The sequence below is a fragment of the Ambystoma mexicanum genome, chromosome 12, assembly GCF_040938575.1.
Source record: "Ambystoma mexicanum isolate Mex_15411 chromosome 12, UKY_AmexF1_1, whole genome shotgun sequence".
In the NCBI taxonomy this organism is placed as follows: Eukaryota; Metazoa; Chordata; class Amphibia; order Caudata; family Ambystomatidae; genus Ambystoma; species Ambystoma mexicanum.
The window spans coordinates 849,894,672-849,918,979 of NC_090936.1; the positions used below are offsets into that span (position 1 = coordinate 849,894,672).

At 46.1% G+C, this 24,308-nt stretch overlaps 1 protein-coding gene across 1 annotated transcript in view; it reads right to left on the bottom strand.

Moving 5' to 3' along the window:
- The window catches only part of OTOGL (otogelin like), a 1,792,821-nt gene that overhangs the window by 923,585 nt on the left and 844,928 nt on the right, over positions 1-24,308 (bottom strand). Inside the window, exon 24 of the mRNA XM_069629328.1 lies at positions 11,986-12,093. Within this exon, the coding sequence (XP_069485429.1) occupies positions 11,986-12,093 (108 nt within the window). The remainder of the gene's footprint in view (positions 1-11,985; positions 12,094-24,308) is intronic.

Consider the following 24,308-nt stretch of genomic DNA (forward strand, 5'->3'; position numbering starts at 1 on the left):
GCTGCCTTTTCTCTAGCGCAGGTTTTGGGTGATGGCAGTTTGAGAGGCTAGTCTTTTTAGATTCAATCTTGCTTTGGAGCAAGGTGATTTTGTCTGCTAGCGCTTGCTGAATTTTTGTGCACCAGGCTGCATCCTTAGTGCAGTCCTGGGAAGGAGGTGCTGGGGAGTCAAGCTCCTTTAGGATACTAAAGAGCTCTTTAGAGATTGAATTGGCAGTGGAAGGTATGTGTTATTTTGACCTAGGTGACCATTCCCTTTCTATTGAAAAGCATATTGCGGGTATAAAGGATTTATTTGCCCGAGTTACAGAAGATCAGGACGGGATTGGTGTGAAAACCAATTCTCGTGGATTCCAGAAGCACTGCGTTCCTTATTGGTTTGGCTTTTTGGTATTGCTATCGTAGTAATTTGCTTTTGTTGTTGTGCTTCATGTATTCCTAATTTATGGAGAATGATTAGACATTTCTTGGTGTCCCCTTCACACCCATCGGGCTATGGTAGTTGATTGTCCAAGGGGTGGAATTTAATGCTTGTGCAAAATGTGAGCTCAAACAACATGGCGTCGGTGCGCAGCCATTTTGGACACTCATCTCCCATCATGGTAATAAAGAGTCTGCGTGTCCGTGGGCCTCAGATGAAACAAGCATTTCAGCAGCAGAAGTAGAGCAAGGTCACATAGCCACACAAATATTATGGCTGAGCAGACTTTCTGTGGAGAATAGTTAGTGTATTGTCCACTGAAGGACGAATACAGAGAGGGAGGAGGAGCAGCATGATAAGGGGTTCTGGGAATGAATGCGAGGAGAGGGGCGCTGGGTTTTTCCACTTCTGACTGTTTTTTTCCACCCTCTGTCCCTTTGACTTGTGATCTGTTCTTCAGCCGAGGGCAGCCACAACTGAGAAGGGCGGAGATATGTCCCCATAAAGGAGTGGGCATTGCGTGGCAGAGTTAGTTAGAATCTGAACCCCCGGGTGATGAAGTGAAGGCCACGTGAGGAAAACACTTACACTTAGGTTTCCCCGGCCCCCTGGCAAAACAAGTTATTGGACTCAGACAGTCAACAACTCACACATAGGCCAATTGTTATAATACAACAAATGGCTTGTTACAGGCCCTTTATTCATACAATATATATATATATATATATATATATATATATATATATATATATATATATATATGAACTCAGCATATGTGAACAAACATATACTTAGATATAAGAAAAGATAGATAAAAATTGCATCACTGTTACACAGGCAGCAGACGACACCTTCATCTTGGCCACTACAACACTGCTTAGTCGCTCAGCAGGTAGGCAAAGAGATCACGCTAACGGGGTCTGAGGGAGAGCGTCCTATCTCTCAGCAAGTCTTCATCACCCGGGGACCAAGATTCTAACTAACTCTGCCACGCAATGCCCACTCCCCGCCCTTCTCAGTTGTGTCTGCCCTCGGCCGAAGAGCAGATCACAAGTCGAAGGGACAGAGGGTGGAAAAAAACAGTCAGAAGTGGAAAAACCCAGTGCCCTTCTCCTCGCATTCATTCCCAGAACCCTTTATCATGCACCTGTAGGACGCTCCTACTCCGTCTCCTTATTCGTCCTTCAGTGGACAATACACTAACTATTTTCCACATAAAGTCTGCTCAGCCATAATATTTGTGTGGCTATGTGACCTTACTCTGCTTCTGCTGCTGAAATGCTGGTTTCATCTGAGGCCCACAGACACGCAGACTCTTTATTACCATGATGGGAGATGAGTGTCCAAAATGGCTGTGCACCGACGCCATGTTATTTACCAGGCACACATCTGAACGCCCCATTAGAAACGCCCAAACCAATAGCATCAAAATCCCTAAATTGAAGATGAAACGAACTGGAGGTTCAAGCTTCCCAGTCCTGGCTGCAAATCTATGCAACTCTATTCGGGATCTACTTAGAGCCATTCCCTCCTTTCACATGTTCAAAACCAATGTTAAACTCTGGCTACAAACCAACGATTGCTGACACCTCTCTTCTGAACAACCGGTCTTCCAGACACCTCTCCCCTCACCCCTTGCCTTCCCCTTATCCCTTCTATGCTACCGATAACTGTAAATATATACTAATATCCTGTATGTTACTTGTACGATTTGCCTGCAACTGAAGCATAAGAAATGTAATTTTTGTATGTAATGATAACCTGTAATTGTAACATAAGAAATGTAAGATATATTTATGTAACTTGTAATTTCAGATATCCACAAATATAAGAAATTGTAAAATGTTCATGCAACGACAAACTGTAACTGCAACATAAGAAATGTAAGATATTTATGTAACTGTAACTTAAGATTTCCACAAGCGCCCAGTTGCCTAACGGCCCGGTGCGCTCTATAAATAAATAAAAAATACAATACAATACAATCAATCCACGCCAACCTATTAAATTACATTATAACTAAATAGAGTGGACTGAATAGGAAAAATAATAGAGGCACAGATAGCTGATAAAATAAGGTGAAGCATGATGGATAAAGTAAATGTTCATATTCTACACCACTGAAGCCATATCGGCAGTGGAATTCTTTCCTTTTTGTAATAATACTTCATTGGATTTTAACAGAATACAAATCACTGAAAGGCAACCAAGAAGCAACATTATGGTAGTAAGCTCAGCATCCTAGACAGACATATATTAGTCAATGTAAAGAATAATCCCTTTTAAGGTTGGTCAACTGTGAGATATATCTATGGTTTCCTGCTTTCAGTGTTTATGTTTTTCCAATTCCGTTTTTTTTCTTGGGGTTTTCAACATTCTTCGAAAAATGTGTTTATCAGTGCCTAACCATTGCTTCCCACAAAAAAATCATGGACAACTGTGTTTTTCCAATGTAGACAACAGTGAATCTTGTATTGCTGCATAAATATTATGCATAATTATTTTGAAGCAAAAACATCACAGATTATACTGACGCAACCCTTATTATGAAATAAGATATTGGTGGGCTCCTGTTGACTGACATAAGGCAAGGTAAAAAAAAGCTCAAATACCTTTTGCAGTGGACCCTAAGGTATGCTCTATGCAAAGTTAGCAATCATGGTGTACAGGGAATGAGGTGGGTTTATTTATACATTCATGTTCAAAGCTGTATATAGTACAAAGGACTAAACAACCATTGTTTTAAAAAACACTTGTGGGTAACTAAACATCTCATCACATAGATTACAACTAAGCCCTTGGTAAAAACAAAGTTTGCATATTTACTAAGCGGACGGTTACATAGATTCTAAAACCATTTAAAAAAAGAGCTGAATATTTAATTTATGGGTATCATGGATTTTAAATGACAGACATAGCTCTGCTATTTTTCAACTGAAATGTACAAAATAATGTTGCATTAAGTGACGTTACTACATCCATTTCCCCAACAAAACGTGAAAAGACTAGTGTTTGAGGGAGGATCATTGGAATTCAAGCACAATTTGCTCGAGAAGTCCATTTGAACCATCTCTGACAAGTGGCCAAATTACTTTGTATAGCCCTGAAGCTTCAGGAATCCAATAACGAACTCCAAATTGCTCAATTTTAAAATACACGGTCCACACAGTCAATAATTGTGAAGGTAGATATATCATATAACCTATTTGAGTTTTAATCAGATAAGGTACAAACATGTCTGACATTGGGCCTCATTACGACCCAGGCGGTAAGTTACCGCCTGGGCCGTGACTTTAGCACCATGGCGTAAACTACGTTTACGCCATGGTGGTAGGCGGACTTACCGCCCCATTCCGAGGTCGGCGGGGCGGTAAGTCCCCAATCCCCATTTACCCTTCCCCATTCCCATTTTTGCCCCATAGGGCATAATGGGAGTGGGGAAGGCGTTAATTACGCCACCGTAAATTACGGTGGCGTAATTAACTCCTTGGTCCCTTAGCGCCATGGATTTTAACACCTGCTAAAAGCAGGTGTTAAATCCGCCATGGCGCTAAGGGACCTCGTACTCAGGCGGTAAGGGTCGGCGCTGTTTACGCCGCCGTAAAACCCTTACCGCCTGAGTCGTAATGAGGCCCATTGTCTACTAGCACCACAACTGACTTTGCTTTTCATTTTCAATTTAATACAGTAATCCACCTCCCGCAATTTCAGTGCTGCCATTTTTTGACATTTTCGGATAAACCCCTAGAATGAAACATTCTTTCTGGACGCAGAAATAAGATGGAATAGGAATTTGCTGAAATCCAAAAAGCCTAGCTATAGGCCCTCCTTCTAGGTTTGACGGTATCCCACTGGTGTAGGACTCCACGGGATGAGATTGCCACAATAACCGGCACCGGTATTACCGATGCCGGTAATTGCAGCATTTCTTTGCCACTGGAGGCCTGATCTATCGACAGGTCAGGCCTGCCGGGAGATCTATGGCCCCCACCGGCAGACCTGAAGTCTGCCACTCCGGAAAAAATGCCAGAGCTGGAATTACCGGCATTTATTCCAGACAGGCACACTTGTAATGAGACCCATAGTGTGTCAAGCTAGCAAAGCTCTAAATCTTATTAGGGGGTCAGAAGTTACTACACATTATCCTCCAATTTCTAGACCAAATGGGTCATTTTCTTTGTGTCAGCAATAAAAACATCAGCCACCTTGAGGCACATAGGGTCCATGAAGACAACCAGGATACACTAGACTAAATGAGAAATCTGTATTATCTAAACCAGTAGAAATTGCTAAATCATTTCTATAAAAGGTGTGCAAAGGCACATGGCTCAATGAGATAAGATGTCTTGTGTGGCCTGCAGAGGGCAAGTCTTAATGCCAGCAGAGCTGACTCATCCCTTAATTCTTCTGAAGTCAATACATTGAGTAACATTAGATTGCTCCATATGAACACTTTATATTTACAGTGACTTGAAAAGACTAATCTGCGATAGCAGTCACTATATAAACATGTATTATTGTGCGGTGCTAGAGCAGGTGGTTGAATCGTTCACTTCCCACCAAACACAGCATGTATAATCACTGGTATTTTGGATATATTTCACTTAGATTAGGACTATGGGTTGAAGAATAAATCTGTAGGATTCCATCTTTTGGTTAGCCTTTTCTGAAGTGAGTGACTTAGCTCACTGTCCATATTCACTCTCGATGTAGTTACAGAACATCGTTGATCCTTAAACTGCTGTTAACCATGCTTGTAAAATATCCCTTTGTTCTACGGATTCTGGTGTCCATCCAGCTCATTACAGCCGTTTACAGCATTTGATGAAGAGCCGGTTTACCACATTGTTTTGCAGCATTTTATTATGGGGTGTGCATTGTTAGGGTGCAAGTAAAAGGGAATTTGAGGCTTGCGGGTTAAGAGTTAGGGGGGAAATGCAGTATAAAATGTGGTAAAATGGCCACCCCAGTGTTGTCTTCTCTCTAAACAGGCACATGTCTTATTCTCCCTTGTCTCAAGAAACTGAGAGATGCGTTGCTTCTATGGGTGTTAACTTGTACAATTACTTACAACTTCCTACACTAATGGATGCTATGGTTTTTGATCTTTTCAGGCACCATCCTCAACTTGGAAAGGAGATTGGGAAATAGACCCACACCCTGGTTGTGAGGAAGATAAAGACCCAATCAGCATTGCTACACAAAAGAAGAGGAGCCCGCAGAGCTGCAGAGGCAGAGACCCCCTGCTGGGAGGTGTGGCAATAAGAAGCCAGCGCACGTCTGGTCTGGCAGATCAAAGCAGGGCTCAAACCTGCTCAAACCTCAGCAGCACTGCCGAGACACTGGCCAGAGATGTACAGCTGACGAGAATCCCAAGCAGTGGAAAATGCTAAAGCAGTGAGCAAATGGCGGAATGTGGAACTTGTGCTGAAGTCCTGCTGGGAGAAAGCATGAAGGGAGCAACAGATCCATATGACGCAGAATGGTAGAGAGAAGCCCTTGGAGGAAACCCAAGTTGGCCTATTCGAAGGCCAGACCAGAGGAGCACCACACAGAGATGGGTGGTACGCAGTCATTCCAGGGAACCCGGAGGAGGGCAGAAAGGCCCAGCCAGACCCCACAGCTGGGTGAGAGACTAAAAACCCCTAAGACGTCAAAGAGCAATGAAACCACTGGTGGGTGACGGGGCCCGTGACCCCAAGGCAGGCCACGAGAACTGAAACCCCAAAGTGGGGTAAGAGAGAGAGATGTGAGACCCAAGGTGGGGTAATAGAAATAAGACCTAAGGTGGGGTAAGAGAAACCAATCCCCAAGGCGGGCTGAGAGACCTCGGACCCCAAGGCGGGGTGATATAAACGATATTGCCCAATAATACTGGAGAAAAATCGAATTAAGGCTGTACAACAAAATCGAAATCCCATAATGTCAAACAAAGGGAGCAGGGGTTGCAGGGGTGTCGCCTGGTTCCTTTGTTCGACATTATGGGTTTGGGGGTAGCGGGGTGTCAAGCGTCAGTTTCAACCCATAACTGGGAGGTGGAACTGACGTTACAGGGAGATGACCAACACAGGGAGCAGAAGACAGGTAAGTTCAGGTATTTTGGGATCATTTTAGGGGGTAAAGGGAGGGTGGGTAGTGGGAATGAGGGGATTCAACATTTTCATTATATGAAAATGTCAGTTTCCAAGGTGGGGTGAGAGCAATGACACCCAAAGGCGAGGTGACATGAATCAGACCCCAAGGCGGAGGGAGAGAGATCCGACCCCAAGGCGGGGTGAACGAAACGAGTCCCCAAGGCTGGGTGTGAGACTACAGGCCCCAGAAATGGATGAAACCCAGGAGATAAGTCATTAGAGAGACTACCACGAAGTTATTTGGTAGGGAAAACCAAGCATAATACCTGGTATGGACTTAGGAACCAGGCGGTACCCTACTTTTGAAGAAAACAAGAGACTGATAAAAAGTGCCTGACCAAACCAAGCAGAATGAGGCTAAACTAAGAAAGAAAGACACTCCTAAGGAGGGAAAACATAATGACACACTTGTTTTTCTGTTTTGAACTGTGCTACAGGGCAAGATGCCCCTTTGTTTGATCAAGACACCGATCCCCAAGTAGGGAAGCTTGAGGAGGCATTTGCTCTTCTGATTTGAACTGTGCCACTGGGCAAGGGGTCCCATTGTTTTTCCAATTGTTGTGCTAAAGAAACATCAAGCTGGGGTCAGAAACCAGCCAGCATTTAATTTTTGTGGGCAGAATCCATTATTCTTCTTTTGTTAAAGTTAGGCATTTTGTGTTCACAGTGGTAGGGACAGTAATCATGTGAGAATAGGTTTTCTGGACAGTGGGCTTTATTTACATTGTAGGTCATCCTGGCAAGCACTCCTTTTGACTTTTCTTTAGAAATATGGCCAAGAACCTTAGGGACAACCACGTTTTGGGTGTTCTAATAAAGAACCTTTTGACTGAAAATGCCACCTTGTCCGTCTCCTGATTCTGACTTACCACATGCCCCAGATCCATTCTTATTACAGTGAAGTTTGCGTTCTTGAAAAAAGCACACTTTCATGGTTGGAAGAATCAGAGTGATTTGGGAAAGATGGCGTAAAGCAGAAAGCACAAAACAGAGAAGGATATTCCCAAAACGTTCAAGTCTAGGCGCAATTCATTCAAGGTATGCTACTGAAGGTTCAAGGGTGGAAGAGCAATACTGCAGCTGGAGCTAGAAGGGAAATGTGTGCTGAAGAATAGGGGACTAGACCTTTACAACAGAAGTGATAGCAAGGGCCACTGTATTCAAATTGAGTCACATAAGAACAAGTAGTGTTTGATCTACTAAGAATTCTTGAAATGGTTCAACAATGAGGCATGATGGGGTGCACCCCTTAGTGTTAAAGATTCAAATAGATGTGTCTCCTTACATGGAGGACTGAAGAAAGGTAGGTGCAATTCAACTTCACAAATTCAGGAGCAAGACATGTCAATTGCAATACTGACCACATTTGTAGGGAATTCATGTATTAATGTGCACATATTTGTAATATTTTGAAAATGTTGGGTTTCAGGATGAACTACTGCACCATGGAAGAAAAAAAGGTAGTCATGCTTGAAAAAGGATTTTTAGTGAGTGGATGAGCAGCAATGGCTTTTATTTATTTGGATTGCATATCTCCCAACACTCCTGTATCAGGTGCAGCCCAAACCTGGCCATCAATTTTGCCTGCTACCTTATAAGGGATTTGAGTGACCGTCGCCAGGCTATTAAGGCCTGCAGACGTCGCCAGGCTATTAAGGGATCGGTACTGCTACCGCTGGTTACCCCGTGGGAACCCTGGCATTGCATCTGCAACCCCTCAGGGCTTGTATTACAAAAAGAAAGAATTTCTTTGTGAAGTCATTCTGACTTCAAAAAGAAATTATTTCCGTTTTGGTTTTCGTAACGGAAATCATTTCTTTTTAAAGTCAGTCAGAGTGACTTCAAAAATTAATTATTTTTATTTTGAAATCCGAGGCCCCCTGCCGCCAAGGATATGGATGGTTCTGGCTCCTGTGCTCTGCAGTGCATAACAGGTTGATGCTGGAGCATGGGAGCCAGAGTCATGCCTGCAAAGGAGGAGCAACGGATTCTGGAAGGTAAGGACATCTATTTTTGAAATGTAGAAGTGTGTGTATTATATATTTGAATGAGTGCATATTTGGGTGGCTGGGCGTGCTTGTGTGAGTGAATGGTGAATGAGTGCATGTGTAAATGAACATGTGGTGTGTGAAATGTGTGTGCTTGTGATAAATACCCGGATTACTTACCAGTAATCTTTATTACTCCTAGTCACACTCTTCCTCGTCTGAGTACTTGCATATCCTTTGCCTCATACATAAGTACTGGGACGAGGAAGAAGGACGTTGACTTAATATTGGGCCGAGGTGTTGATTTTGGGAGTTGGAGGAGGAGAGTGGGAGGAAGAAGGGATGTGTGTGAAGGGTGGGCAGGAGAGGGGTGTGCTAATATATAGAGGTTATTAATGATAAAGCAGACCTGATATATATTAGTGGCTAGACTGGCATTATGGCACAGCCAGTCTAGTCATTTCTTACTGTGTCATGTCATTTTTACTGGGTATCTATAATAAAGTAAGCATGATAAGTGTTCTTACCTGTCTAGCCTGCCATTTGCGTGCAACCAGTATAGCCTTCTGTGTCATGGCATATTTTCTGGCATATATAATGAAGCATCATAACTGTTATTACGCGCCAAGATTTGCATTTTGGTGCAGCTAGACTAGCAATTTATTACTGTGACATGGCATTTTGTACTGGGCATCTCCGCAAAAGCAATCATGTTAAGTGTAATTACTTGGCTGGACTGGCATTTGGGTGCAGCCAGTCTAGCCTTTCTTTACTGTGGCATGGCACATTGTTCAGGGCATCCATGATAAAGTGAGCATGATAAGTATTATTGCGTGGTTAGAGTGCCATTTTGGTGCAACCCACGTAGTTATGTCTTACTGTGGCATGGCAGTTTGTACTGTGCATCATCAAGGCTACAGAAAACATGGTACGTTTTATTACGTGTCTAGCCTACATTGTGCAGCCAGTTTTTACATGTTTTCTTATAGTGGCATTGCATTTTCAATAATAAAGCGGTAAGATAGCTCAGCGGGTACAGAGCTCGCTGCTGTGATTTACGTGTAATCTGCATTTCGCAGGTTCAAATCCCGGCACTGCCAACTCAAACTTTCATTCTTCAGAGGTTGATAAATAAGTACCAACTTCTGTTGGAATGATAATTGTATTTAAATATGTGCTATGTATAGTGCTTTGGCGAAAGCACTATATAAATAGCAAATCATTATCATGAAACAAAGCATTAATGCTCCTGTGCATTATTTGTGACTTGCATCTACTGGATTTATGGATGCTGTAGTATCACACCAATTGGCAATGTAGGGGCTCTACTTTTCATATAATCACAAAACCTGACATGCAGCTATAACTAGCATAATATGGCAGTAACTGGCCATACAATGCTGAAGTGGCATATCTATGGCAGTGCCTCGGCCTATGATTCTATTGAGTCTAACTCTATGATATTTTGACCCCATCCATGGCATATGGAGGCAGCACCCTTACTGAAAGGTGGTTGGTATCTAAATTATTATTGTCTGCTTTAGTACCTATTTGGTATGTTACGCCTGCAAGCCACTTCTGGTGGGTTAAAGATGAACTGATGCCATCCAAGGTCATGTGACATCACTTCCTGTGATAACATCAGGTATGTGATGTCTCTTCCGCTACCCCTGGCATTTTGGTGAATTGACGTCCCTGAATCAGAGTTACTATCGCCAAGCAAGCACAGCCCAAAGACCTAGAGCCATGAACCTGCTGCCGGATTGAGTATCCCACATCTACATGATTGGTTCTAGTCAGAGCTCGCCAAAAAAAATAACTTGCTGTTCTTGAAAGGGCTTCTTTTTCCCCATCACTGCTACATGCAGAACCATGACATGACCAGCACTTCTGCCACACCACAGTCCTCAATATTGGTTTTTCCATACCCAAGTTATCAACAGCACGCAGACCCAGAGTCAAGGATTATGCTGATACCTTGCACTGATTTTAGTACAGGTTCAGACTGTGTGTTTTAGCGTATCAAGACGTGGTGGAGTTTGTGCTGAGCTATTTATAAGTCTGATAAAAATAGAAATAATATTTAGTGTGGATTATAAACAAACAGTATTAAGAAAATAACAGTTTCCTTTGCTTTTACCCAAGGGTGTAATTTCGACTCTTCCAAGCCCTCGGTTGGAGAGTCCCCTCCACCCCCATTACGATACTATAGCATTTTACGACTGATTGGTGAACTTGATTGGCTGCTCCAATACATTTTGCAGGGACACTCTTCAATTTGCATTACGCCACTGCTAATACCATTTCTTATGAGTCAGAATCCGTTGGCCCTGCTTCAGCCATACAAGCCTAATAGCCATCCCAATGTCAGATCTGTACATGGATTGAAGTTAGCCTTAATTGCATAAATGATTAAACACAGTAAAAGCTTTGTTATCAGACACCCTTGGCGAATCTCTGTTGTCAAATAACAAATATTGTGGATTACATGATAAACTCTAGCATAACAAAGCCTATACTGCATTTGATAGTTCTTAATGGAACACTTATTATAAAACGTACGTATAGTCATTTTTGTACACTAGAATGCTAAATAGTATACGTCCTTTCTCCAAAAATAAACTGTTACCTTGCCATGTAACTTTAGCATCTAACAATACAGGCATCTTTTGGCAGCCTAAGAACATTTTCTTGGCAGGCTACTGAAGCCTAATGGCCAGGCTGCAATAATCCATCTAAACTAGAGATCGCGATATGTGTGATACATTGGACACATATTAATTTCATGCCATGGCTCTCACATCCTTGTGGGCCAGAATTGTTTTTATTCTATATTTTCGTGTCACAACTATCTGCATTACCATGAGGATAATATTTGAACTTGTCAAGACCAGACACAGTTACATGAAAAAGCACTACACTGGAAGTACCTCTTTTTCCTAGGTGACCAAGCAATCTCTGAAATCAAACAAACCAAGTTTGATTGGCTGCTGGCTGGGGTAGTTTCCTCCACAGTGACACATTACCTCTCTTTATACCTCTCTTTATATGGGATAAGAAGGGAACCCTGGATGTTCAACAAGTGTCAAACAAAATTGTAAACACAATGCATAAATACCCACAATAGCTTTTACAAGTATTCTAGAAAATGATTGGTTTAGAAGAGTAGGTGTATGCTTAAGCATTGGGCAGGGGTTCCAGCTTTATTTCAAGTATCAAATAAAATAAATTGGCTTGCATTTATTGGTTAAACCCCCTACCTAATGGCTATGTCCAGCGCCTACTCAGACAGGAATCCTGCACTTGTGTGCCTACAGCCTGGTAATGGCAAACAAAAGCATCTTGCCAACGAAACTCCTCAATTGTTAACAGTTGAATCAAAGTAAAAATCACTATCTACAAATTCAAAGTCTTCACTCCTGAGATGTTTCCTTTAAACTTACCAGGTATAACAAGGGGTGGAGATGACCTCTCCCGAAAGATACTCCCAATCTTTCCAAGTGCATGGGCAGCTCTCTGGGACATAGCATTTCCCCTTGTGCTCAGCCATCCTAGAGCATAAAAAAGAAAAAAAAAATGAGAAAGAGGTAAACAGATTTCTATTACTCCTTTCAAAATATTTTCAAACTTAGTCCTCTCTGTCAGAAGACTAGCATATGACCATGTGTATGTTTTTACTATTGGTAATAAAAACATGATATAGGAAAAAACACACCCTATTAAAGTTCCTTTTAAACAAAGCAGTGTAGGAACTTCACTAAAGGCAATAGAGTGGTAAGGAGTGTGAAGTATCTTGTATAGATAGGTAAAATAGCACAGATTCAGAGATGTGATCAACAAGCAGTCACATGTTTGAATGCCCGCAGTAATTACTCAGCCTTACATTCTGCAGATGTAGATAAATTGTGTACCAGTATATTGAGCGATAAAACAAAACATTATAACACTTAGAAGCAGGAGGAATCCATCATGAAGCTCTATATACAAATCTTATATTATAAGCAAAGTTATATGTCATCTATCCCAACAATGTCTCTTCTCCCTCTCTTACTGTTTAAATTAGAAATAGTCTATGTTGCATTAGTCTGTGTTGTACTCTATACATAGTTGATAATCTAATCTGAAAAAATTAGCCCTGGTGATGTAGACGCTCAACACCCTTTGTGGGTCGAGCTTATGGAGCCTTTCCTCTTCCTTACAAGGGTGAGGCATATGGTAGATGGCTGATGAGCAGATTTTTTAGGTAAATAGGTAAAACGTCCACATGAGGAGCTTGAGCGGAAAAGAATGCAGTGGCTCAAAGGGCACTCCAATCAGAAAGGTCAACAATAATTAAGGTCCTAAACCAGCACTAGAAAAGGGGGCAGGTGAAAAGTATCACAATGGGAATATTGAAAAACGACCCCTGCTCGGGCGTGCGCATGAAGATTGAGAGTGGCCCAGATATCCTTTGATCATCGCGACCTGTAACCCTTGGCTGGCAAGATGCAACAGGAATGACTGGACCTTTGTAGTCTTGCACAGAAAAGGATCAACACTTTCAGCTCTGAACTAGCTGCACAATGTCCTCCATAGGCAGCGGTACAATGCTGTTGTTCCCAGTCTTCTGGCTAAAGGCAACAGCAACATAACGGCCGCAGGAAGATCCCAATTCCTATACCTTAACATTTCAGAAGTCAGGCATGCAGGTTGAGCCTGCTCACACTTGGGTGAAGGAGTAGGCAACCTTGCAAAAACAGATCAGGTCGCTCGGGAAGATGCAACAGAGGACCAATGGTCATATCCAGAAGGCCCAGGCAGCACTTCCTACTGCCACAGTCTGAGCAATTAGGATCATGGTAGTTCTACTCAACCTCCTGATAACTTGAGGAATGGCAGAGATCGCTGAGACCACATATAGCAATGGGAAGTTCCTACCCTCGACAAAGGCACCCTCTTTAAGGAAGTTCCCTAGAGCAGAACAGTTTGCAGTTCCTGTTGAAACTGGATGCAAACAGATCCACCTGAGGGGTTCCCCTAAGGGTAAAGATCTCCAAAAGTACTTCCTGGCACAGCTTCCACTCGTGAGAGACTGAGTCCTGCCAGCTCAGTGCTGTCAGGATAACAAGGACAGTGGTGCTACGAAGGAGAATATGTAGACAGAAATAAGAAAGACCCAGTTCCAAGATGGCAACCACTGGAAGAAACTGATAGGCAAGGGAAATGAAAAAAGGATCAGAATATTAGTATTAAACAAGCAGGTTGGGTAAAAGGGAAGTGCCTGTTAACATTGCATGTGCATGTCTCTGTTTTCTTAGTCTTGGATAGTCATTTTCCCTGTTCAGCTCCCTCACTACAACGACGATGTGGATGCTTTTCAGAGGCACTCTCATGGCACCATCCAGAGTCCCCATTCCGTCCCCTCCCCTAACACTGCCCTTTTAGATTTTTTCCTTGGGCACCCTCATGTCCCATCCCTAGGCCTGTTCCTCCTCCCTCCCCGTGACCTTATCATTTTTGGGGAACCAGCAGATCACCTGACCTCTGCATCCCGCTCCTTCTCACTCACAGGAAGAAGTCTCATCCTTGGAGAACAAGTGCCTCAGGCCGTATTTCTGGTGGATTCTGCCCCACTCACTTTAGAGAACTGGTAGGTTCTGTATGTGCTTGTGCAGCGTGCACCACTTACAGTTCCCTCCTCACTGCATTTCAGGAAAAGACTTTTCATCTCAAAATGGTCAGCGAGAAGGAGGAGGAAGGCGAATAGTTCATAATCCATCTGTCTGCCACTGTAACTACATACTGCCTCCTGATCTGTGTTTCTAGAGGGAGGTTGCTGACCGACCTTAGATCTTCACTGTAGACAGAAAGACCCAGCACACTTTGCACCACTAACCACTCACCCCTGCAGGAAGGAGACAAGAAAGTGGTAAGAGAACAGGAGCTGGGGAGAGGGGAGGGCAGAGGGAGGAAGAATTCTCATAATATACAGGTCATAACCTATTCCTTGTTTCTTTTGAAGACCCTTGAAGATTCTGTTCATTGCAACTACTAAAGGGCCGCTTTCCTGTTAGAACATCCAGACCCCTGCTCCTCCCAGGTTTGTGGGCACCAGGCCCCGAGGTAGAGGCGGTGCCTAGATTTGGAAACCAGGGGAGAAGTAGTGGGATGAGAAATTTCTTACCGTAATTATCTTTCTATGGATTCTTCTCCCACAGATTGCTCATCTTGATAGATATCCAGCTCTGCTGTTCAGAAACTTTTTGACAGGGGGCGTAGTGGACATCGACTCGGCTGTCGATCGTCGATGCGTCTTGTCCGGCTCTCCATCGCCGGCTCCGTAAGTGACATCAGGCATCGTATATATAGCACGTCACTACGCTCCATGCTTCAGTTCCTCCCTTTTTCCCCCGCGTTTGAATGCTGCAGAAGGAAAAACCACAGGAGAAGGCTAATCAGCCGATAAAAACATTAACTAAGATACATCCCAACAGGTTGATCCCCCACATCAATGATTGAAAAGATTGTTTCTTTTCTCTTTTTTTTTCTTCTAAAGAATGAGACAGAAGTAGTCATCCAAGAGCCATCACCAGATGCTTTCTCGTTTGGACAGAAGTGACAACCCACAGAACTTTCTGAGCAGGGATGGATGGGAGGGTCGATGAGGAATCTGCGGGAGAAGAATCTATAGAAAGATCATTATGGTGAGTAATTTCTCCTTCAATAGATTGCTTTTCTCCCGCAGATTCATCATCTTGATAGACTCCCCAAGCAGTTAGAATAACGGAGGAGGGAAGAAAGATTTAAACCAGTAGATTCTGTAGAACCGCCCTGCTAATCTTTGCATCAGCTCCCCGTGCAACATCCAAGGCATAGTGCTTGGTGAATATATGTAAAGATGACCAAGTGGCTGCTCTGCATAGATCCCCAACAGGAACCCCTCTCTGGAGGGCTGTAGAGGCTGAAACCCCTCTGGGCTGAGTGGGCACTGATGCCCGCTGGAAGCGCCTTGCCTGCCAATTGGTAAAACTTGGATATGCACAAAACAATCCAATGTGACAGGGTTTGTTTAGTGATAGCAAGACCCTTTCTAGACAAGGAATGGGCCATGAACAACTTGTCTGATTTCCTAAACTTGGATGTGTGAGCAACATAGAAACTTAATGCTCTTTTGGGATCAAGGCGGTGGAACCGCTCTTCCTCTTTTGAGGGATGTGGAGGAGGGTAAAGATAGGTAAATCAATAGATTTTGACAGATGAAACTCTGAAACCATGTTAGGAAGGAATCCGGGTCCGACTTTAAGAGAGACTTTCTCATGAAAGAACTTCAGAAAGGGCAGTTTGCAGCACAAGGCTTGCAGCTTTCTAACCCTCCTGGCATATGTGATCGCGACCAAGAAAGCTGACTTTATAGATAACAGACACAAAGAACATGAGAGCATAGGCTCAAACTGAGCCGCCATCAAGTAGGTCAAAACCAGATTAAGATTCCAATCTGGGACAACAAATGGAGGTGGCGGAATCATGTTGAGAAGGCCCTTCAGAAACTGGGCCATGACCGGAATAGTAAAAAAGGAACCTTGATCTGGGGACCTCTTGAACACAGACAGGGCCACCAAATACCCTTTGACTGTGGTAACTTGAAGGCCTGGAGAAGCCAATGACAGAAGGAAGTCCATCACTGTGGTGGAGGGGCTAGAGATCCCTGCACCATGCCTCAAATATTCTCCACCTGCATGCGTACAGAGATCTTGTAGAAGGTCCGTGTGCAGCCAGCAACACCTCAAGTACCCCCCCTGAGAGGTCCCAGCCATCGTTATTTACCCTCTCAAGAGCCACGAATGTAGATTGAGGGAATCCGGGGTCAGGTGGAGCACTCAACCCTCCGACTGGGTCAGGAGATCCGGACGCCGAGGTAACCGGAAAGGTGGACAGATGGTCAGATCCAGGAGATCGGAGTACCACTTTCTCCTCGCCCAATCTGGGGAGATCAAGATCACGGTTGCTCGGAATCTCTTCAACCGCCTGAGAACCCAAGGAATGACGAGAATCGGGGGAAGGCATAGTGGAGAGGGAAGATCCAGTCCACCAGAAATGCTTCCCATAGTGCACCACTCACTGGGAATTCCCTCGAGCAAAACTGTCTGGGCTCTGTGGCGTACAGATCCACTGCAGGGGTACCTCAGAGAGCGAAGATCTTCTCTAAGACTTCTTGGCACACTTCCTACTCATGTGAGACAGTGATCTGCCTGCACAGAGTATCCGCCAAGGTGTTCTCTGCCCCCGCCAGATGAACTGCTGAGACTGAGATTTGGTTCTCTCATAACCAGAACCACAGCTGAATTGCCTCTGTGCAGAGTGGCCGGAGGTGCACACCACCCTGCTTGTTTAGGTAGTGCATGGTCACTGTATTGTCCGTCAGGACGAGGACATGCTTCCCTCTGAGAGATGGGGCAAAAGCCCTCACGGCTAACCTGATGGCCTGCAACTCCAGCCTGTTGATGTGCCACCTAGCTTCTGATGGAGACCAGAGGCAGCTCACCTGCAAATCCTCACAGTGAGGATTTGGCCCCAACCCTTCAGGAACTCATCTGTGACCACTCGGGCCTGGGGCCAAGGAGGCCAGAAGGGTTCCCCCGCCAGAGATTGCTGCAAGTGTTCCACCAGTGGAGTTCATGAACCACCTGGCTGGACACCGAAAGGCGATATGTGAGCGCTCCCAGATACTGGGACCACTGGCCCCACAGGAGCCCCTGGAGGGATCTCATATGCAGCCTGGCCTCTGGCACTAGATAAATACAGGAGGCAATGAGACCCAGGAGGTGGAGGAAGGAAGCCGCTGGAAGGGTGGCGTGGTTCTGAAACAACAGCATCATCTGGGCTATGTTACTGACTTCTCTCTCAACACCCAGGTAGGGAAAAGCCTTCCCTACCTGGGTGTTGAGGACTGCTCCAATGAACTGGAGCCACTGAGCTGGTGTCAAATGGGACTTATTCGCGGGGCGTGGCCAGCGAGCGTGCAATGGAGACGTGATTCTTCGGCGCTCCCGCAGCCACCTGAAATATTTTGCAATATGTTAGGGAGAATTCTCTGTTAAGGCTAACTTCCCAAACTTAGTGAGTCCCCCAGCAGCTTTGCTGGATTTTTGGGGTTTATTTTTTTCTCCTGCTAAGAGTGAGACTCTTTTTCTCTCACTCTTAGGCATGATTTCAGAATGTCCTTGGCTATGGGGTCTTTTACTCCATAGGGCTTCATGTGTTTTTGGTATGTGTGTTACACAGCACCCTCAGTGCAGTAACAAAAGGTGTCATAGTGACCCCCAAACATAGACTCCATACCCTAGGACTGACTACTGTCTCCCAGGGCATGTAAAGCCACCATTGGCTTTACTAGTCTTAAATTGCGAACAGAACCAGAACAAACCATCATATTGTGGTAGTACTGGTAGGGGTAATTCGATTGCCCCTGGGTCTGTTTTCCAAGGGGGCACTGTCCAGTCCCCCCTTGTCGAGTTTCTGGCTGGTGGCAGTGGATACCACGCAAAATATTTCACCGGAATATTTCCTATGGGATTTTCCCATTCATTTTAAACGCACCACTTTTTGGTGCAATGTTAAAGATACCGCTGGGTTATTTATTTAATATTTATTCCCCGGTTGGGTCTTTTTGCTAGGACTCGGTTTTAAAATGGCGTTTGTGTTCGCCTCTGAAACTCTAACCCAAGTCGAGCCCTCTGTTCCACTTTTTGGCAGGATTCTCCACAGAAGCCCACCAAATGGTGCCACTCTATCTGGGGTCAAGAGGATGTGTGGGAAGGGGATTAGGCACCCTGGACTGAGGTGCCTTGGCAACTCAAGTCGCACTCTTGTGTGATTGGCCCAGTGGTGAGCCGCCCGGCTCACCACTTAGCATGTTTGAGTGACAGCTAGGCTGATGAATGGGGGTTTTGCTGCATAAAAGCAGGGATTTGGGGACTGGAACTTCATAAGTCGCCACAGGACCTAAAGAATCCAAAGAGGGGAGAATCTGAGCCATCTACAACGATGACACCACCGGTGGGGCCCTGCTGTACGAAACTCACCACTTCCCAGACGACAGAGGAGATCTTCTTCCAGGAGAGTCTTCTTCCCCTTGAGCTGGTGGGACCAACTAGTTCACCTTTTTCGCCTTCCTGGATCGTCTCGTGGTCGAATCGCCCGTGCTTCGCCCGTGCCTCACACCCCGGCGGCTGGATAGCCACGCTTCACCACTACCGCGAATAAAAGGGTAGTACCTTTTGACCGGGAAACTCTGCGGCTGGTTTCTTCCCTGGCAGTGCAACGACCTGCAACTTTCCTCCACGTCGAGATCATCTCTTCCCCTGGACGAAGCTCCGACTTGCACCCGCTGCCAGGAACAACTGCCCCCGCTGGAGCTTTCTCACCATTTCAGGTACTGTGTCCCGCCTGGTCTCCCTTGCAACAGACTGTCCAAGGTGTCCCGTAAATCCTTGACTCTCTATCCTGGGTTGACCTCGGACCTGCTAACTTTACCTTTCTGAACTGATCCAACCTCTTTTGACTTTTCTGCAAAGACTTTGAGTGCATTTCCACTGTGTAATCTTGGGCACATTCCGCCTTGCTCTCTCCAAGAGTGGGCCTGGCCTATGAACTTTTTGCTCTACAGTAGACCCTGCCTTTCTTGACTTGCTGTGGTTTCTTAAAAGTGTTGGTACTGTGTTATTTTCCTATTCTGCCTTTTCTCTCCCTTTTTAAACAAATTATTGGAGTGCCATCTACGGTTGCGCGGTCACCTCTGTTTTGCTAAATAATTGGTGTCTTAACCTAGACTTGTCGAATAATTAACTAGGGAGGTCTATATACTTATAGTGACTGTGTTTGAACTTTCCTGACTTATTAGTGCCAGTGTATTTTTACAAGTGTGTTTTTAAATAAATAATTATATACTTTTATACCAAAGCTCTGGTCAGTGCTTACTTGTGCTACTGTATTTTTAGCCCTAGTGTGTATACTCTATATACTGCCTAACTCTTCTTGAGAGAAGTCTGACTGCTCAGCCACATCTACCAGGTAAATCTGGGTGGTGCGGACTGCTACCAATTGGGTTTACTGCTTACTCCTGTAGTCTTAAACTTTTTGCAGTGGTCCCTAAGGGAACTGCACAGGTTTCTGCCTAACACAATATCCTGTGATATGGGAAGCGAAAACGCTCAAAAACGACATCCCTGGCCGGCGGAACCTCGGGGCAATGCCTCGCAGTGAAAGGAGCCGAATCCGTGAAGGGTAATGCAAATTATCTGCGTTGGAAAACTGGCAGAAACTTTGCCTGGGCCCAATCAAAATGGCCGCCATCAAGACGTGCTGAACCACAGCGGGGACGAGCGGAGGCGGATAACGACCCTCGACCGCCAAATCTCCACCAGGAGCAGCGCGACGTCGCCTGCAGATAAGGGAGCAGCTCGGGACTCCTTCTGTGGGTGAGGCAGACACGGGCAGTGACGCCCTCTGTGCCATATTTCCACTCCAGACGACCGGTGAGAGACGGCAACGAGTGAGCCGCGTGGGGACTCTCAGGCTGAATTTAAGATATATACGCAGCCCTGAGGCACCCGGAGGGGAACGCTTCTGCGACAAAACTGAGATAAAACACAGCATACACCCACACACGCCGACAGCAAATGCACTGCAAGCACTGGTAAACGTCCGAACAACGCCACGAGAGGGAGTGCTCCTCCAACCTGCACCGGACGACTCGCGCAAAGCAACATCATGGGCAAAGAAAAGAGCAAGAAAACCTTGACGCAAAGTACAATGGACCAATATGCTACGAGCACATCTACAGCAATAAGCGTCAAGGACCCGACGGGGGGATCCCCCTCTGTCGCTAAAAGACGTAATGGCCACCATCGCCAGCTCGCGCTCCTCGGTGGAACAGAAAATGCACACTATCTCCACAGAGGTCTCCTTCCTCCGCCATGACCTCCAGAAACTCTCGTCTCGGACCGGGGAGGTGGAACAACAAATTTCTGGCGTGGAGGATGACCTCTGGGGGGGGACGCACCAACAGCTTACACAAGCATTAACCAGACTGAAAACCCTGGAAGCCCGAGTTGACGAGAGAGAAGGCAGGTCCAGCCACAATAATATTTGCATCCTAGGACTGCCGGAACGCACGGAGGGACCCAGTGTGGAACTCTTTCTGGAAGAATGGCTGGCGGACCTCTTTGCGCCAAAGACTTTCTCGAACCTTTTCTCAGTGGAACGTGCACACCGCATGCCAGCGGGTCACCCGGTCCAGGGTGCACCCCCGAGAACAATCATTGCAAGTCTTCTTAATTATCGTGACAGAGATGCCATCCTACAAATGGCTCGAACGAAAGGGTCAATGACATTTAACGGAGCCAGAATTGCTTTCTTTCCAGATTACACTCGCGAAGTCCAGAAAGCCAGACAATCCTTTGAGCACCTAAAAAGGAAACTTAACTCTATGAACGTGAGATACGGGCTGCTGTTCCCAGCCCAGTTAAAAATCCAACATGAAGGCAGAACTGTACACTTCACCGACCCACAGGAAGCCTGGAAATGGGCAGAGACCCACATCGGTGGCGACTGGACCAGACAGGACCAACACCGCAGAAGCAGATCAAGACCCCGACAGCAGAGAGAAAGACCAGCCCAGCACCCTATACCTGAGATCTCAATCGAGCCACATGGAGACCCCAATCCCTAGCACGGCCTAAAACTGGAAATACCGGCCGGATACTGGAGCAAGCCTAACCACTAATGGACTCAAGAATCAACCCTTCTCCTGGCAACCACCTGTAATGCAACACTCCTCCTGAGGCGACAGTAGCAGTGAGTTGCATTCACCCCTGTATAAGGGATCATATGAGCCATATGTGGTTGCCATTAACACACCATGCCATCGGCGGATGCCACATCCCCGACTCGAGACACCGAACCCACAAAGGAGTAGTAAGTCAGTGGGAAAGGGGGAAACAGTTCAGATTAGTTAATCTGGCGATATAGTTTTAAACGCCAGTAGAGTTTGGGCGACAGATACTTCATGTTGGGGAGGAGTATGGGGAGGGTGGGGGAAAAGTGTTTCATGTTAGTTATTTTCCGGGAGGTCACACCATGTCAATGTCTATCAAGTCGCCACCAAACATACCATGCTCGCCGCCCATGCTCACACTAAGCACAAACGCTGTGTCCCTACGGCCAAATCTACCACGCACCCACCAGGCACAACATCCCAGATTCTTAAACAGCAATGGCCGCACAACACCATGTAGATTCCATTAATGGGAATACATAAACCCCAATGATACCCAACAAACGTCACAGGTCCCTTAAAATCCTTACCTGGAACGTAAATGTGGCGCATGACCCCTGTTTCCGTTTCGTGATGCTCCGGGGCATACTCTGGGGGGAGACAGTGGCCATTTTAGCGATATATTCCCCACCGGGGTTGGGGAGGGTCTCCTGAGGGAGGGGACGGCCTTGATGGCGCAACAACAATCGGATGTATGGATCTTGGGAGGGGATTTTAACGATGTTATGTGCAACACATTAGACCGGTCCCACATCCGCAATCGGAACCCAAACCGGCCCACAAGGCTGGAAAACCTTTGCATCAGCGCTTGGTTTGAGTGATGTGTGGAGAGAACTCCACCCTACAGACCGAGGATTCTCCTTTCACTCTGGGGCCCACGCATCCTTATCCAGACTAGATTACTTCTTCCTCCCAACCCCCTGAAGCATATAGGGTAAGAACGGCTGAACTCCTTCCCCGTGGCATATCAGACCACTCTCCCTTAGAGGTGACGCTCCGTACGGAACGTCCCCTACCGCCTAAAACATGGCGGCTAAATAATTACTACCTGGGCCTCCCCGAATTCGTGGAACACATTACGGAAAAATCTAACGAATACTTTGAATTTAACACGGGCTCAGTGGAGGACCCAGTGACACTATGGGAGGCACATAAGGCAGTACTTACAGGGGAAATGAGGGCCTGGACGTGCAATAAAAGGAGAGGACACCATAGGAAAGTGACGGAGGCTGAGGATGAGGTTGAGAAATGGGAAATCAGATACATCTCCGACGCTACCCCTGAAACACATCGCTCCCTCTTGAAAGCGAGAGCTGCCCTCCATAACACGGCGTTAGACAACGCAAGACAGGCGCATAGGGAGTCAAAGACCAGAATTTATGAGCAGGGCGACAAGGCGGGCAAACTATTGGCGTGGCTGGAACTACGTGAGGAAGGGCACAGACACGTCAGACAGGTTACTGACAGCCAAAACAAGCTTGCCCCAACAGACCCAGAGATAGCAGAGGCATTCGCCAACTTCTATGCCACACTCTATGCCACCCCAACGGCCCCTATATACTCATCCCTCCTAGATGAGATCATGCTCCCGCACTTGTCAGAAGTGCAGAGAACACACCTGGATAGGAAACTGGACGAAGCCGAAATAGCGGAGGCTATGACCCAGTTACAGTCCGGGAAAACACAGGGCCCAAATGGTGTCCCGGCCGAGACCTGGAAGAAGCTGGGCAGCAACAAGATGGCCGCCCCCCTCCGCGACCTGTTCCTCACAGCCAGGGAGCAGGGCACCCTTCCACTAGACCTACGAACGGCCAACATTGTGGTCATTCCCAAACAAGGCAAACCCCCCGACCAGTGCACATCGTATAGGCCGATATCGCTCATCAATAGCGAAGCCAAAATCCTGGCTAAAGTACTGGCCAATAGGCTCCAACCGGTCATATCCTCACTGGTTCATCAAGATTAATGCGGCTTCATGCCGCAAAGATCGACTAGAATGAACTTACGCCGATTACATCTGCTATTGGAAAGAGCCCCAACTCTCAATACACCTCTTGCGCTACTCGCAATTGATTTCGAGAAAGCGTTCGATTCGGTGATATGGGCAAGTCTCTGGGCAATAATGAGGCGCATGGGCATCGGCGAAGCCTTTCTTAGCTGGGTCCAACTTTTATACGAGGCCCCATTAGCCGCAGTTAGAGTGAATGGCTGGACCTCCGGGACCTTCCCGCTGGGCAGAGGCACCCGACAGGGCTGTCCTCTGTCCCCCCTCCTTTTCGCACTAGCGATAGAACCACTGGCCCGATGGCTCCGACAGGTCACCACATGGTCTGGATTCCACTGGCCAGAAGGGCGAGAGGACAAGCTCTCCCTTTACGCAGACGACCTATTACTTTATCTAAGCAACCCAGTCCACACATTTCCAATCATAACCCAAATGCTAAAGGCCTATGGGGACTTCAGTGGCCTCAGAGTGAACTGGGGAAAGTCAATCCTCTTCCCAGTAAGAGGTGGCGACCTAGCAATTCCTCGGGACACCCCGTACCGAGTAGAGAGGGAGGGCTTCCGCTACCTGGGCATATGGGTCTCGGGGGCTCTATCGGACTATGTGCTTCACAACCTGCACCCACTAATTGACTGCTTTGCCGGGGATGTACAACACTGCATGCTCCTACCCCTTACGCTTATGGGCAGAGAGGCCCTCTTTAAGATGATGGCACTTCCACGTTTCCTTTACATACTGCAAAACAGCCCACTAGCTATACCAAACTCGGAATTCATCCGAGCGGAGCGTCTCCTTAGGAAGCTGATATGGAAGGGAGGGCAGTCCTGAATTGCGCTGACCACGTTGCAACAATCTATCTGGGAGGGGGGTATAGGAGTCCCACACCTTAGGTCCTACTACTGGGCCAGCCAATTAAATGTAGTCAATGACCTCCTCCACGGGGATCG